A 15,696-nucleotide genomic window follows, 5' to 3' on the forward strand; every position below is an offset into this window, starting at 1 on the left:
GGTGGGAGGGTGGGAAACAAAGTCCTCCTCTCTTGGCGGGCGCCCGGCTGCTGGAAGAGCTGCAAGTGCTCCCAAGCCGGGCGCCCGCTGTACTTAAGCGCCAAGCCACGCCCTCTTTCTTTGTTGCCCTTCGCGGGCTTTTCGGGGCTCTTGGCGCCCTTTCCTCTGCTCTTTCGCCCTCCTCTCGGGGGGGAGGGGCAAGAGCGCGAAAAGGAGTAAGGCCCCTGCCCCGGTTATCGGGGTGCCTCCTCCACTCGCTGCACTCCCCCTCGTCACCTTCATTTCGCAGAGAAAACTAGCATCAACTAAACAAAAGTCCAGGAAATCGTAGAGTGGAATCCGCGCACTAGCGAAGTGAGAGACAGTTTCAAGGATCTCAGTTGCTGGGGGAAGGAGAACATGACTGTGCAAATACAAGCAGCGTTCATGAAAAGCACAGGCAGCAACTTAGCGAGGAGCTGAAGAATTGGCAGACGAACGCCGGGGCATTCGGTATCAAAGACAGGTGCAGTCTGTAATATCTACTAGCCGCAGACCGCGAGCGGTTCTCTGCCGGTGCAGAAAGAAAATCCCACTCAATGAGGGTTACAGTGGCTGGTTTGCGAGGTGCAGATTGAGCTCGAGTCTGTAGAAACTCGCTGGGACGTCCACAAGATGCTTGATAATCGACAAACAGCAACATCCGCTTGTAATTAATAGAAGCCACGGGAGGTCTATCAGAGGCGATGCTGATGTTATCCAGCAGGAGGGGAGAGTCAGGTCGGGTTGCAGGCAACTTGAAATAGATCCATTGTTTCATCAAACACCACGTACAACAGCTCAGAGTTAAGCCGTGCGGCGGAGCCGCCCATAAGGTACTGCATGGGGAGACTGAGACATGTTGTTTCATTAGGGCTGTAACAAGTTTAAGAGAGTAAAAGGAATTTTTACAAACTCCAAGAATGCTATAAAGCAGTTTTTTTATGGCATCAGGCTATAAAACACCACAGCACAGTCTAATACAGAAGGAGGGAACAAATAATAAATGCTGGTGTGGGCATGTGAGAAAACCCACACGACTTCAGAAACATGAAACAGGTAACAAGCACACATGTGTTTGTTAGACATAACCGCTCTTCCTCGTCCCAGTGATTTTCTGAAATTATACTGGCAGTCCTTGAGAGTATAAACCAAGTCTGCCAAATACAAGAACATGTGGTTTAAGTAATTGTTAATTATTCACAAACCTGAGGAAAGACCAGGGGATGTGGATTGCCCCCCCCCATCCCTGGCATTGTAAGATCCACTACATAGGGAAGAAAATCACGTCCCAAATAGTGGATGAACCAACAAGTAAAAATAGCCCTGCTTGTGACTTTGTGTAACTTTGTTTTGGAACACTTTTTGGGCGTTTATTAATTCTCCTTCACCGCTCGGCGGCTTTTGATACAATCAACCACTCCATCCTTGTCCAGTGGTTGAAACAGATTCGGGTGTCAGCCGCGCCTCTGGCATGGTTTACCTTTTTTCTATTAGAACACCAGCAGACGGTCTCTTTGTTCCCTTTCTTCTCCACTCCTACTCTCGTCTCCTGCGGGGGTCCCCAAGGAGTCCTCTCTGCCTCTTCTTTTTAATCCTTACTTCAAACCTCTTGCAGACCTCATCTCCTCTCATGGTGTCCGCTGCTATACATACGAGAATGACACTACCTGGTTTTGTGCCTCGGATCCACAACCTCAGAGCATCCCTCCGCACTTAGGGACTGTCTCTCAGGGATAGGGACCTGGATGACTGAGAACTGGCTGAAGTTAAATGGTGGTAAGACTGAGGTCTTCATGACTGACACTATCGATCCTCGGTCTGTCTGGAACTCTGCTTTCTGGCCTGACTCCCTTGGCTTACTTCCGCTCCCTAGTGCCGTGGTGAAAAGCTTAGGGATAAAACTTCTCTCCTCCGGCTCTTGTGAGGCCAGATCACCTTGGTCTGTAGTGCAGGCTTCCTCAGGTTGAAAATACTGAGGAAAGTTATACCTTTTCTCCCGCCTACCTACCGAGATTAGAAGTTACTCACCGTAGTGACTAACATACTCTTAGTCCATAGTCCCCTTTCTTCCATACTGCATGGGCGGCCCTCGATAGGGACGGGAGACAGAACCTTTTCCACCAGAAAAAGGTTCTTCCCCCTCTAAATTTAGAGGTGCAGCCCTGGGAGCATGCACTGCCCTGACTCCGCCCACCAGCGCCACACCTCAGTCCCCAAAGACACGTCAACAATAGATTTACCATTGCATAATGACACTAGATTAGTAGGGGGGAGGATGGTGGGACGTATGGAGGAAAGGGGACTATGGACTAAGAGTATTTTAGTCACTACGGTGAGTAACTTATAATTACTCTTACATCCCGTCCCCTTTCCTCTATACTGCATGGGCGATTACAACTGAAAGTAGCCCCAGGGTGGAGAGGAGACCCTCCTTAAGCAAACGGGTTCCGGAGAACCGCCTGTCCGAATGCTGTATCTGACCTGGAGCCGGCATCCAAACAGTAATGCTTGCAGAAAGCCGAAAGCAGATGGAGTGGCCCATGTGGCCGCCCTGCTTATGACCTGCCAGGGGCATGGCGCTGAAAAGCGATGGCGGTTGCCTTAGCCCTGACCACATGGGCATGCATGTTAGCCGGAAGGGGTCTATGCTGGTCCTCGTACGCTTCCTTGATGGCAGAGACCATCCAGTGGGAAATGGAGGCTTTTGATGCCCGATAGCCTGGCCTGGCGCCACCAAAAGTGATGAATAGGGCATATGACTTGCGGAAGCCCTTGGTCCTGTCCAGGTAGAACTTCAGGGGAAGCCTGACACCTAGGCAGTGCAGAACTCTCTGAGGCTCGTCCTTCGGGTCAGCAAAGAATGTGGGAAGGACAATCTCCTCATTTAGGTGGAAGGCTGATGGCACTTTAGGTAGAAATGCCAGATGGGTCCGCAGGACCACCTTATCCTTGTGAAAAGTAGTGTACGGCTCTGAGGCGACTAAGGCCTGGATATCGCTGACCCTGCGCGCCGAAGTAAGGCCGACTAGTAGGGCCGTCTTGATGGTGACCAGCCTGATGTCCGCAGACGCCATAGGCTCAAACGGCCTGTGCGCGAGGGCGCACAAGACTAGGTTCAAATCCCACACACTCCTGACTATCGGGATGGAGGAGGAGAAGACCCCTTCCTCCGAATTCCTGTAGCCCCCTATGGCTGAGAGGTATGTGCGGCAGGTGTCCACCTGCACGCCAGAGTTGGCGAGGTGCGCCAAGAAAAACAGTACGTTGTGTAGTGAACAAGCCAGCGGGTCGATATCCTTGGAGTGGGCCCAGTGGCAGAACCTGGTCCATTTACTTTTATACTGGGTTCTGGTAGCCTTGCTCCTAGTCCCCTATATGATTTCCAGATTGGCCTGGGATAGGTTGAGGTGGCTGAGCGTCACCTGCTCAGGAACCACATTGTGAGGGCCAGCTTCTGAGGGGCGGGGTGGACGACCCTGCCCCCCTGCTGTGTCAGAAGATGTGCTGGGCCTGTCGGGAGGTGGATTGGGGGGATCTCCGAGAGGCTGAGCAGCTCCGAGAACCATGGCCAGGCTGGCCACCACAGAGCTATCAGAATGACGTTGAGCTGGTGAGACTCCTTGAACTTGCAAAGCACTCTGTGAATCAGTGGAGTGGGTGGGAAGGCGTAGGCTGACATGCCGTCCCACAGGATCCATAAGGTGGCGCCCAGGGAGCCTAGGGCCTGCCCCTGCCAGGAAGCGAACTGGGGCCACCTCTTGTTGTGCCTGATGGCAAAGAGTTCAACCTGGGGGAGGCCCCATCTGTGGAAGATCTCCTGTGCAACGAGGTCGTTCAGCTGCCACTCGTAGTTGTCCGCTCCCAACCTGCTGAGCCGGTCTGCTTCCATGTTGGATTCCCCCGGGAGGTGGACTGCCGTGAGGAAAATCCTGTTCTCCAAGGCCCATTCCCAAATGTTGATCGCCAGTCTGCACAGGGAAGGGGACCTGCCGCCCCCTCATTTGTTTATGTAGTACATACTGGTCGAGTCGTCTGTCAGTATGAGGATAACCTTTCCCTTGAGACGTGGGAGGAAGGCCCTGAGTGCTAACCAGATGGCGTTCAGTTCCAGCCAATTGGTGTAGTATTCTTGTTCTTGATGGGTCCACGTGCCGTGGACCGAGAGATCCTCCAGGGTGGCTCCCCAGTCCTCGAGGAAGGAGTTTGTGGTAATCATCACCTGTAGGACGGGGGGCCTGAAGCGCTTGCCCATCCGCAGTCTGCCGTCCCTGGACCACCATGTGAGGTCCGGGTGGAGGGAGATGGGGATCTTGATAATTTCGGCCTGCTAGCCCCTCTCCTGGTTCCACGATGCTGCGAAGTGGAGTTGAATCCTCCTCATCATGAGTCTTGTGTGGGGGACGGCCAACAGTACCGCTGCAAAAAGACCCAGAACATGCTGGTACCATCAAGCCAAAGTAGCACTTTGGCTGAGTAAGTGGGACGTGGCTTTCCTGATGGCCGAGATCTTGTCCTCCGAGGGGAAGACCCACATGGAGCGCGTGTCCAAGATGAGGCCCAGCCAGGAAAGTCAAAGACTGCGTGGGTTGCAACTGTGACTTTTTTTGTTTGTTTGTTTTGGCAGAATAAATCAACCTTTCAAAAAGAAGACACATATTACCAATAGCAAACACATTCAAAATTCAATTTTACACAATTTTAGACCTGAAAAAGTTAAAAATTAACAATAAAACATATACTGATTTTTCAAATTCACACAAAACTTTACATTCTTAATTCAATTGATAAGGAGTCACATGCTTGACAAATTGAGCTATTGCAATCTGAACAGAAGAATTCGTGTTAGTTAAGTGATTCCATATTTCTTCGTTGGAATGGAATATTTGGAAATTACATTTTGCATGAAAATATTTATGCCTCAAGCAGCTCAGTGCTGGACATTCAACCACTAAGTGACATAGTGTTTCAGTTAGTTGCCGATTAAGACAGTATCTACAAAAGGTTTGATCTTGTGACACCAATTGTCTTCTTCCCAAAATCTGCCTCGTCAAGAATAAATTCAAATTAATACGCATCATCTGAGCCCTCACGAAACGAGAGGCACATTTAATTAAGTAAGGTTCAGGGCAATGCATTTTTTTGTGAGATGACTTTACCGATTCACAGTCCACATATTCTAAGCATTGATTACGTGTACTAATCCAGTCGAAACAAAATAGTTTCAATTTAACCTTTGTTGGATTCATCAACAATAGTTCAATGGAAATATCAGCTTTAACTAGAGTGTCTAAAACACAGTCAAACCATTTCTTGGGAAATTTCCTGCCAGAAATGATCAAGTAGTTGGCTAACACACCCAAAGCATTGGGAAATGAAGCTCCATTTAGACATTTCCGGTAGAGTGAACAGAATATTTGGGTAAACACAGAAATTAGACCCAGTTTGTAACAAATCATTGGGATAGGGGTGCATTGGGGCAGACCCAAAACTCCCTTCCAGAAGTGTGATTCAAGACGGTCCCAAAAGGCTCTTGGCTTTGGTGCTACTGTCTCTGCCCCATAAGTAATTATGGGTGTTACTTTTTGTTGAAAAAAGGTAATAATATGGACTAATGTGAATTTACCGTATCTAAACAATAGGATTTTAGCTTGTGATATTAATGAACGATTTTTCGCATCAAGAGTTACACAGTAAATGCAGTGACTTCTTGAGATTGAGCGAAAAGCCCCAGTCGTATAGCATGTTCATCAGTGCATGGGAGGAGCGGTGAACTGCTTCTTGAGATGTAGCCCTGACAAGCCAGTCGTCTAGGTAGGCGTATACATGGATGCCCTGGGCCCGGAGGAGGGCTGCCACAGCATTCATGAGTCTGGTAAAGACCCTGGGGGCCAAGCTGAGGCCAAATGGGAGGCCCTTGTACTGAAAATGGTAGCCCATGATCCTAAACCGGAGGAAAGAACGATGGGGTTGCCAGATCGGGACGTGCAGATAAGCGTCCTTCAGATCCAGGGAGCACATCCAGTCTCCCCTGCACAATGTCTCTGCAATAAGGGCTGGCTTAACCATCTTGAATCTCTGAAGAGGAAAGGAGAGGTTGAGGGTGGAAAAGTCCAGTACAACTCTCAGGCCAGCCTGGTTCTTCTGAATGGTGAAGAATCTGGAGTAAAAGCCCAAGCCTAGCTGGGGGGCTGGGACTTCCTCCACAGCCTGGATCAGGACGAGCGACCGAATCTCCGCCAAAAGAGTTGCTGTCCCAACTTGAGGGAGAGGAGGAGACTAGGGAGGAGAGTCGGGAATAGGAAGACGGTACTCGAGGAGATTACTGACCGGATACAGGGGTCCGCAAAGTTCTGTCTGCGTGAAGAGCCAGCCTGCCCCCCACTGGAGACACGTGGACCCGGAGGGGTGTGTCAGGACTTCTTACCCAAAGAGGCAGAGGCGGAGGAGGGGGACTGGAAAAAGCCCTTGCCCCCACTCCCCCCTTTTTGATGCTTGCACCGACTTGGGGTCGGCGAGCGTTCCGGCTGCCCAGACCTCCGTTTCTGGAAGCCACGGAAGCCTCCAGATGAGCGACCCTTATCCGAGCGCTGCTGAGACTGGCAGTACGCTTTGGGTGTGGTCTTTGACAGTACGGATAAAGACTTAGCCGTCTGAGAGCTGTTCTTCTTTTTGTCCAGCTCTTCGTCCGTGCTGGAGTGAAAGAGGTCACTGCTCTCGAAGGGCAGTTCTAGAATGAGTTCCTGGACGTCAGGGTTGAACTTGGTTGCCCTGAGCCAGGCCGGCCATCCATCCATCCATCCATCCAATGTCCATGGCAATACAGATGGCACGTCCAGAGGTATCAATGTGTGCAGGCGGCGGTTGACCGGCTGGACAGAGTGGGGTTTGAGCCAACTCTTCTTGGTGAGGGAGACCACGTTGGTCTGCAGTGGAATTCCCGTTCTGGCAGAAGGGCGCCTCGTGAGGACTTCAGCGAGGACGCCCTCTGCCAGCTGTTCTACCTGGGGCTGGGGTAGGCCTAGGTATTCTGCCAGGCCCGAGAGACGTTTGTGGAAGGCCCTGGCTGATGATGGTGCGTCAGGATCGTCCTCATCAGTATCCAGAGGGTCTGAGGTATCCTCTGGTGGAGGAGGAGGAGTAGCCAGAGGCTGGTGCACTGGGAGGAGGAGGCTGGTATGGAACTGCCTGCAGAGTAGGCCGAGGAGCCGGAGGAGGTGGCTGCGCCAGGGCCTGAGGCATCGGTGGAGGCGCCTGTGGTGCCGCTAGCATAGGGAGAAGGCCTTCCATGACTGCGTCCTTGATGAAAGCCCCCATCTGTGGAGACTTCATGAGGCAGAGGAACCTCTCGAAGATACGGTCCTCACTGGCCAAAGAGGAGGAGGAGGAGGAGGAGGAGGGCACGGACGGGGTAGCTAGAGGCAGCTGGGGTCGCTGCCGACCCTGTACATACGGCCGCAATGGAAAACAACCCTGCGCATAAAAAGGGTAGGCCGTAGGCCACGTACCTGGTTGATCCCAGTCCTACCTCAACACTCGTTCTTCGCCGAAGTCCTGCAGAGACGTCGAACGGGTGTCCCTTTCTGGCACATCGGCCATTTTGTTGAGCTGCCTACCACGTGGCTGTGACGTGTTGCTCGGCTCACTAGGGCCAGCATCTGCCAAGTCTCTTGTGTGAGGCCCGCGACTTGCCCCGCTCCTCGGGCATGGGCCCAGTAGGTGTACAAACCTCGACCCGTGGGTCGTTAGAGCTGCGTTCAGGTGCCCCCCTTCGGACGTACTGCCAGTAACAGGGTATAGCCCCTCGGCCATGGTGCTGGTACAAGGGCGGAGATCCTCAAGCGCAAGCCCGGTAACAGAGCCTAGCGGTCCCTCAACAGTGGCACCGGGAGGATCCGAGGACCCCTCAGCCCGGAGGCCGGTAGCTGTGACAGCCTGGGTGCGTGTGTTGGTATAAGGACCTGACCGGCCCCTCCCACACAGGAGAGTCCCTGGAAAGGAGTCTCCCATGTGGGGTGCGGATGAAAATATAGACCCAGCCTCAGGTCTGGATCGATGCTTCACGAAGTTCTTGAGATCCTCAGAAGGAGAAAGAGCTCCCTCCACCTGGCTAGTCTGTTCTTCAGCGCTTCCGAGGACAGCGAGCCGCACGCCGAACAGGCTTGTGAACTGTGGTCTGAGCCAAGGCAACGTAGGCAGAGGGCGTGGGGGTCTGAAATTGGTGAAGAGCCCGTTGCAGGATGGGGCACCTGCTGAACCCTGTCGAAGTCGACATGCACTGGGGAGGAGCTGTGGCTTCTGAGGACCCAGTACCTATAATAAAAGAAGATATAGAGGAAGAATCTGCGCCTGGAATTACATGGCCGAAGCCAAACCCAGGAGTGCTGGTGAATCCGGCCCGTTCCCATCGACGTGGAAAAGGGGACTGAGGTGTGGCGCAAGAGGGCCGAGTCAGGGAAGTGCATGCTCCAAGGGCCGCGCCTCTAAATTTAGAAGTGGAAGAAGATTTTTATGGTGAAAAAGGTTCCGTCTCCCGTCGGGCCGCCCATGCAGTATGGAGGAAAATGGACGGGACAAAAGAGTACCCCCGTTGTCACAGCCTGCATCATGGGCTCTCTGGACTATTGTAACAGAATTTACTTGGGGCAGCCTGAATTCCTGGTCCAGACTCTCCAAAACTCAGCAGCACAGTTGGCACTGAGCACACCCAAGCTTGCTCTCTCGGTCCTGCTCCTTGCAGAGCTTCACTGGCTGCCTGCTAGAAGCCAGATTGTTTTTAAGGTTGTATGCATTCTGCCTCACGCCATTTATTCTACAGGGCCGGCTTTCTTTCAGTCAAAACTTAAGGCGTATCATGCAGGTTAAGCTCCACTTTTAGAAATCTCCAAGTGGTCCAAAACTTCCGCAAAACAAGGCCTGGGGGTTGCTCTTTCTCCGTCCTGGCACCCACGCTCTCTTCCACAGTTCTTGCGAGAGATCCTCATCACCCCCGTTTCCGGAAAGTGCTGAAGACTCTTCTGTTTAGAGCATTCTCGCTACTGTCTTACCCGGTTCTCTGCTAGCGCCCAGATGCCTTGTTGTTGCACTTTATACATTTAAATACATAAATGCACACATACAGACATAATGGAACTTTATTCACAGAAATTGAGGAATGCTGCAAGAAAGCAGCCGAAGGAGACACTTGTTTTGCCCCTGTTGCACCGTTGGTAGTTTCAAGAGTGTGATGGTCAGAAAAGGATTTGGACAAAGGAGGGTGAACATTATTTTTGACATTCTGGCAACTGTCTAATTAGTTAGTTTTTGTCAGGCTACTGAGGCATTTTTTCAAACCCTTTTATTATTTAAATACAAGCATTTTGGCAAACTACCTACTTGTGTCGGTCTCCTTTACTCCGACCCCTTCACAGCACCCACCACTGACACCCCAGGTTTTGTACGTGTTCTTTCGCTACATGTGCACAGTGCAAGGGTACTACGATGCTATGGGGTGTTAGGAGCTAGGGGGTGTGTTTGGAGGGGAGGGATCCAAATGTGACCATTAAGCCGCAATTGGACAGACATAGTACGGCCTCATCTCCCTACGCAGCCCGTAAAAAGCGAACTACTCTCTGCTCCGAGTTTAGAGCCCCCAGATTTTGGGATGCCAACAAATCGCTCCTGTGGGGACAATGCATATCGAGGTGCTTGTATAAACTAAAGGCATGGTAAGTGCTCAAGGCGCAAATGAGTTCAGACATTCTTGACACTGATACATAACTGCTTAACCTTCGGACGGAATTGAAGCAGGTTTCGTCCCTCAGTGTTAAAAAAATCCTTCCCTAGCTGGTCTCAGATGTTTTACGCATAAAGTGACAGACCTTTGCGTATGACGGCGTTGGTACTAAGGGGTAGACACAAATCTCAACTAATTGACTCAATTTGCGATAAGTGCGGCCTATTTTTTGTGTCAGGCACGATAATATTAATGCACGACTTGCCCAATATTATGAGGAGCTGTACACTGAGCCTTCATACCAAAACATACAGCAGGTCAACACCTTTTTACATTCCCTTTCATTAACTCAAGTGCCAGCATGTGTTATAGAGGCTCTCAGTGCCCCGATCACCATGGAAGAGAACTTGTGCCATTAAATATCTGGCGCCGGGCAAGGCAGCTGGCAAGGATGGCTTGCCCACCGATCTCTAGAAATCAATGTCCAAACCACTAGCTCCTTGGCCAGAATCGGTATTCTCACAGGTACTGGAGAGTGGTTATCTTCCCAATACTATGCTCATTGCCAATATCGTGGCCTTCCACAAGAAAGGACGAGACCCTGAAGAACGTAGCTCGCATTTTTCCATTTCTTTGAGAAACTCCAACCCGAAAATCCCTGCTAAGTGTTTGGCTTGACGGTTCAAATGGGTATTGCTGTTGGTCATCCATAGCGACCAGACTGGTTTTATCCAGAAGAGGCACTCAGCGGATGTTAGACAATTACTGCATTTCATTGCAGGGGAGGCAGACAAGGAGGATGAGATCTTGTCCCTAGACGCCGAAAAGGCTTTTGTTAAAGTCAACTGGGACTATAGGTTTGTGGTCCTGGATAGATTTGGTTTCACAGGGCCATTTGTAAGATTTGTTATATTACTGTATGATAATCGTAGACATAGTGACAAATGGCTGCACATCTGCTGCGTTCTCCCTGCACACTGGCAGACGTCAGGGGTGCCCTCTCTCATCTCTTCTATATGCCCTTGCGATAGAGCCACTAGCTATAAAACTTTGCATGGACCCAGGTTGTTCCGGAATTAGGAGAAAAGAGGAACACTGGGTCTCCCTTTACTCAGATGACATCTTGCTTTACATGAGCCACTGTTCAGTGTCCCAGCCATATATACACAACACCTCCTGCAAGAATATGGTCCATTGCACGATATAGAGTGAACTGGGATAAGTCAGAAGTACTTCCCCCTGAGATCGTATATATCCCATGGGACCAGAGTGGAGTCGCACCTTTCAGGCTGTAATGACATTGCATTAAATACTTAAGGAGTAATTGAGTGCTGTTCTTGACGAACTGCTAGAGCTGAATTATCGTTCAGTACTTCGTAAAATTCAACCAGATTTGTCCAGTAGGAACTTGGTGTTCTCGCTCACAGATAGAATAAATGCCTTTAAAATGAATTTCCTTCCTAAGCTGACATATTTGGCCTCTGTGGTGCAACTGCACCCTCAACTACGGAAGTGGAGGGGTTTGTGTCTAAAATGGTATGACGTGTGGAAAAAAGCACTTCTTTGTCAAAAGGTATTACACACCTCCAAAGCAGACGGCGGGCTGGCTGGCACTCCCATCCCGGAGAATTTACTAGGCACAGGTGTGATGAGCCAAGAGATGGCTAAACCCAGAGGGCTCATTGAGTTGGTGGAAGATAGAACCATCCCTCCTACACCCATATTCACTGGTGGAGATCCTGGCTATTCCACTGGCAAAACTCCCTGTACGCATTAAGTCACAGCCCATTCTAAGGCTGACGTTTCGGCAATGGGGCAGAAAAGGAGATCTATGATGGGGTTGTTCACGTGGGTAGCACCGGCATTGATCAGTACAGGAGCAATATTGTCTTATGGGCCGAAACAAAACGGCAACCCAAACAGGACTCAGATTCGCAAATATAAGGGCAATGGACCTATATGACGAACGTTCCAGTAAGAGCAGACTGAACTGGGCTTCACGAGTACCAACTGGCTGCGGTACCAGGAGCCTGCAATCAGTGTTCATTGCACAAACCTCTGCTCAATCTTGGAATGATGAACCTTTGGTTTGAGAGGGGGGAATTAACGAAAAGTGACAGTGTTCCCACGCCTACGCAAGTTTTATTGTATGTGCATTCCAAATAATATAGGACGAAATAATACATTGGTGGAAACATGGTGAAGGGATCTGGGACTCACCGCAATGACCGACTAAGAATACTTTGTATATTAATCTAAAAAATAGGGAAATTCAATGTAAAGTACTCCGGCAAGCTTATTACACCCCCAACAGGCTGTATAGCATTGGGCTGGTACAATCACCGACCTGCTGGAGACAGTGTGGGGGCCTATGCACTATGGGACATATATTATGGTCACATCCTCGTAGTGAGCCGCTATGGTACACCGACATATTTTGAAAGTAAGGGGATCCACTAATGAATTATCCCCTTATTCTATGTTGTTTGGCGAGGGTAAAGACGATTGGCGTGATGACGCACTGAAATGCAAACCTATTCATGTCATGTTGTTCACTACCCGCAAGTTACTAGTGCTTAATTGGAAAGTCTTAACATCACCTATGCAGTGATTAACCTTGCTGTCCAAACTCTGCGCATTGGAATGGAGTAGCTACAAAAGGCTGTCTCGCTTTACGCAAGGCGAAACATTTTGGTAACTAGTTGACTTGTGTATATATACAGTTGCAATATGTGTTTCAGAATACAATGGACGGCATACACCTTGGCATGCCTACCGTAGGGTTTATTCATGGGGCTTCATAGGCCAGACATAGCTCATAAAATGGACGGCATACACCTTGGCATGCCTGCCGTAGGGTTTATTCATGGGGCTACATAGGCCAGACATAGCTATAATGCAGGCAATGTAGGGTCTTCTTTGGGTACTTCCTAGATCAGGGAGTTTGAAGGGGATGTGTATAGCTGCTGCAATGTCTTAGATGATGGCCTTAACTAAGGGAGAACTTGATCATGGCAACTGTTTTGTTAACAAACCTTGCTCAATGTAGGAGGAATATCTTCTCGATGTGTGTAGCAACACGAAGGTTATGTTTTGGTTGTTTTTTTTCTCTTCTTCATTTGTCGTATAACATGAACTTTGAGAGGTGGGGGAATGTGGGAGGACAGGGGCTTCTCTTCTGTAATTATGGTTTAATGCTTTTTGTGGTTGCAACTTAGAGATGTTATGGTGTCCTTCCTGTATGTTGTTTTGTTTGGATTACGTTGAACTATAATAAAAACAGATTACATTTTTTTTAAAAATGGGTCTGCCAGATATGCATATTTCAAGTTCAGTGTTGAAAATCAAGTGAAATAATACTTACTTTCGCCACATTGCCACAAACTTGTGAACAGAAATGTAGCCCGTTCTCTCTCCTCCAGCGCCATAAAACAGAGGAGCTTTCCAGTACAGGGGACAATCACAAGCCTATAAAAGAATCAAAAGGTGTAAATGAATATTTAGACTATATGATCCGCCTTGATGCAAAATAATACTAGGTGTCAAAGTCTACCAACTGCTATACAATACAAAATTATCCTTGGTATACATCATCCTGGAGAAAGAATGAATGGACTTAATTACGAAATGGTAGACCTGGTCCATAATGGATAGATTCCACAGATTAAATGACAATTTGACTACATAGATGAACAAGTTACTTTCTTACCTGGTAACGTTCTTTCGATGGGATGGTCCGACGACGTATTCCATATCTATGACAGGTAATGTCCACAGCTGTGCTGCTTCGGAAAATCTTTGGCGTCTGCGTCCTGCGTCGATGACGTCGATGCGCCGTCCCCGAGTACCTCCTCCGACGGCCGACGTCACCCGATGTGATAAGTAGGACGCACAACGCCCATAGCCTCAGTTATAGTTCTTTCCCAGAACGTGTGCCACCAGTTTTCTGCCAGTCAGACACACAAGGCCTTGCGGAACGCAAGCTGCAATCGCAAAAGAAATTCTGCAGCGGGGAAGGCAGGGAGGGAGCGATATGGAATACGTCGTCGACCATCCCATCGAAAGAACGTTACCAGGTAAGAAAGTAACTTGTTCTTCGAGGGGATTGGGTCCTTCGACGTATTCCATATCTATGACAGACTCCCAAAGCAGTACCAAGCAAGGAGGTGGGAAAGAATTTAGAATACAAATTTAGCATGCCCAATCAAATTGCGGAATAGAGAACTGCCTTGCCAAAGGCCAGATCTTGCCCTCTGATGGAATCGAGGGAAGTGACATACAAAAGTATGTAGTGAAGCCCAGGTGGCTGCATCACAGATGCGACGAATAGGAAGTCCCCTCTGCAGGGCAGTAGACGCAGCCACTCCTCTGGTAGAATGGGCCCGCAAGCCTGCCGGAGGGTCCTTACCCGCCAAGCGGTAACACTCAGAGATAGCTAAAATAATCCAACGAGACAAAGTCTGTTTTGTCACAGCTTGTCCCAAACGCTTTCCAGCGTAACCAATGAAAAGTTGATCGTCCACTCTGACCCGGGACATGCGCGAGATATAAAAGCTCAACGCTCTCTTAGGATCAAGCCTATGGAGCGTCTCCTCTTCCTGATCAGGATGTGGAGGAGGATAGAACGCCGGAAGAACAACCTTCTGGCTCAAATGAAATTCTGAAACCACCTTCGGAAGAAAAGAAGGACGAACTCGAAGGACAAACCTGTCCTTGTGAAAAACAGTGAAGGGTGGCTTAACTGAAAGTGCCTGTAACTCACTCACTCTGCGAGCGGAAGCAACCGCAACCAAAAACCCAGTTTTCATAGTTAACAACCTCAAAGGGCAAGAATGTAAAGGCTCAAACGGAGCACCCATAAGAAACTTAAGAACAAGGTTCAAATCCCAACCTGGCACCAGAAAAGGTGACGGAGGGAACACATTAGTGAGCCCTTTCAAAAACTGCGAAATTAAAGGAATCTTAAAATAGGAACACTCTTCAGACGAGCGCTTAAATATGGACAGCGCCGCCAGGTAACCTTTAATGGTCCCCACTTGCAAGCCCCTGTGGGCCAAAGAAAGCAAAAAAGACAAAACCATGGGAATGCCGCATTCAAAAGGATTCACATTCTGAACTCTGCACCAGTCGCAGAACTTTCTCCAACGGCAACGGTGCAGAGACTTTGTTGCTGGCCGCCTGGCCGAGAGCAACACCTCCATCACGTCTTCAGGGAGGTCCCAATCCTTATACCTCAACCTTTCAGAAGCCAAGCGTGAAGATTGAGGGATCCGACCTCTGGATGGAGAACCTGACCCCCCTCCCGTGAGAGCAGATCGTCTCGGTAGGGAAGACGAACTGGAGGGCAGATGGATAAGTCTAGAAGGTCCGGGTACCACGTCCTCCGGGCCCACGCCGGAGCAATGAGGATCATCCGGGAACCGAACCTCCGTAACCTCCACAGCACTTGCGGGATGACGGGGACTGGAGGAAACGCGTACAGCAGTGGGAATGACCACTCCACCACGAACGCGTCTCCTAAGGCTCCTTTTGGAGGAAATTCCCGCGAGCAAAACCTTTCGCACTTCCGGTTGACACTGGAGGCGAAGAGATCCACTTAAGGGGTCCCCCAAAGGGCGAAGATCTCCAGGAGAATCTCCTGAGCCAGCTCCCACTCGTGAGAGATCGTGCTCTGCCTGCTCAGAGCGTCCGCCATCTCGTTGTCGTCTGCGGCCAGATGAACCGCCGAGATCCAAACTTCCAGCTGGATGGCCCAGAACTCGAGCTGCATCGCCTCCCTGCACATCGGAAGTGACCCTGCCCCCCCCTTTTTGTTGAGGTAGTGCATGGCCACTGTGCTGTCCGTCAGAATCAGGACACTCTTCCCGCGCACAGTCGGCAGAAAAGCCTTCAGAGCTAGCCTGACGGCCCTCAGCTCCAACAGATTGATATGGAGTCTGGACTCCGACGGAGACCAACAACCG

At 49.9% G+C, this 15,696-nt stretch overlaps 1 protein-coding gene across 2 annotated transcripts in view; it reads right to left on the bottom strand.

Annotated features, from left to right (window-relative positions):
* PPP2R3B (protein phosphatase 2 regulatory subunit B''beta) overlaps positions 1-15,696 on the bottom strand; it is an 877,473-nt gene that overhangs the window by 576,990 nt on the left and 284,787 nt on the right. For both annotated transcript variants that reach the window (XM_069636634.1, XM_069636635.1), the window contains exon 3: positions 13,098-13,201. In XM_069636634.1, the coding sequence (XP_069492735.1) occupies positions 13,098-13,201 (104 nt within the window). The remainder of the gene's footprint in view (positions 1-13,097; positions 13,202-15,696) is intronic.

This window comes from Ambystoma mexicanum, chromosome 7p (assembly GCF_040938575.1).
Source record: "Ambystoma mexicanum isolate Mex_15411 chromosome 7p, UKY_AmexF1_1, whole genome shotgun sequence".
NCBI lineage: Eukaryota > Metazoa > Chordata > Amphibia > Caudata > Ambystomatidae > Ambystoma > Ambystoma mexicanum.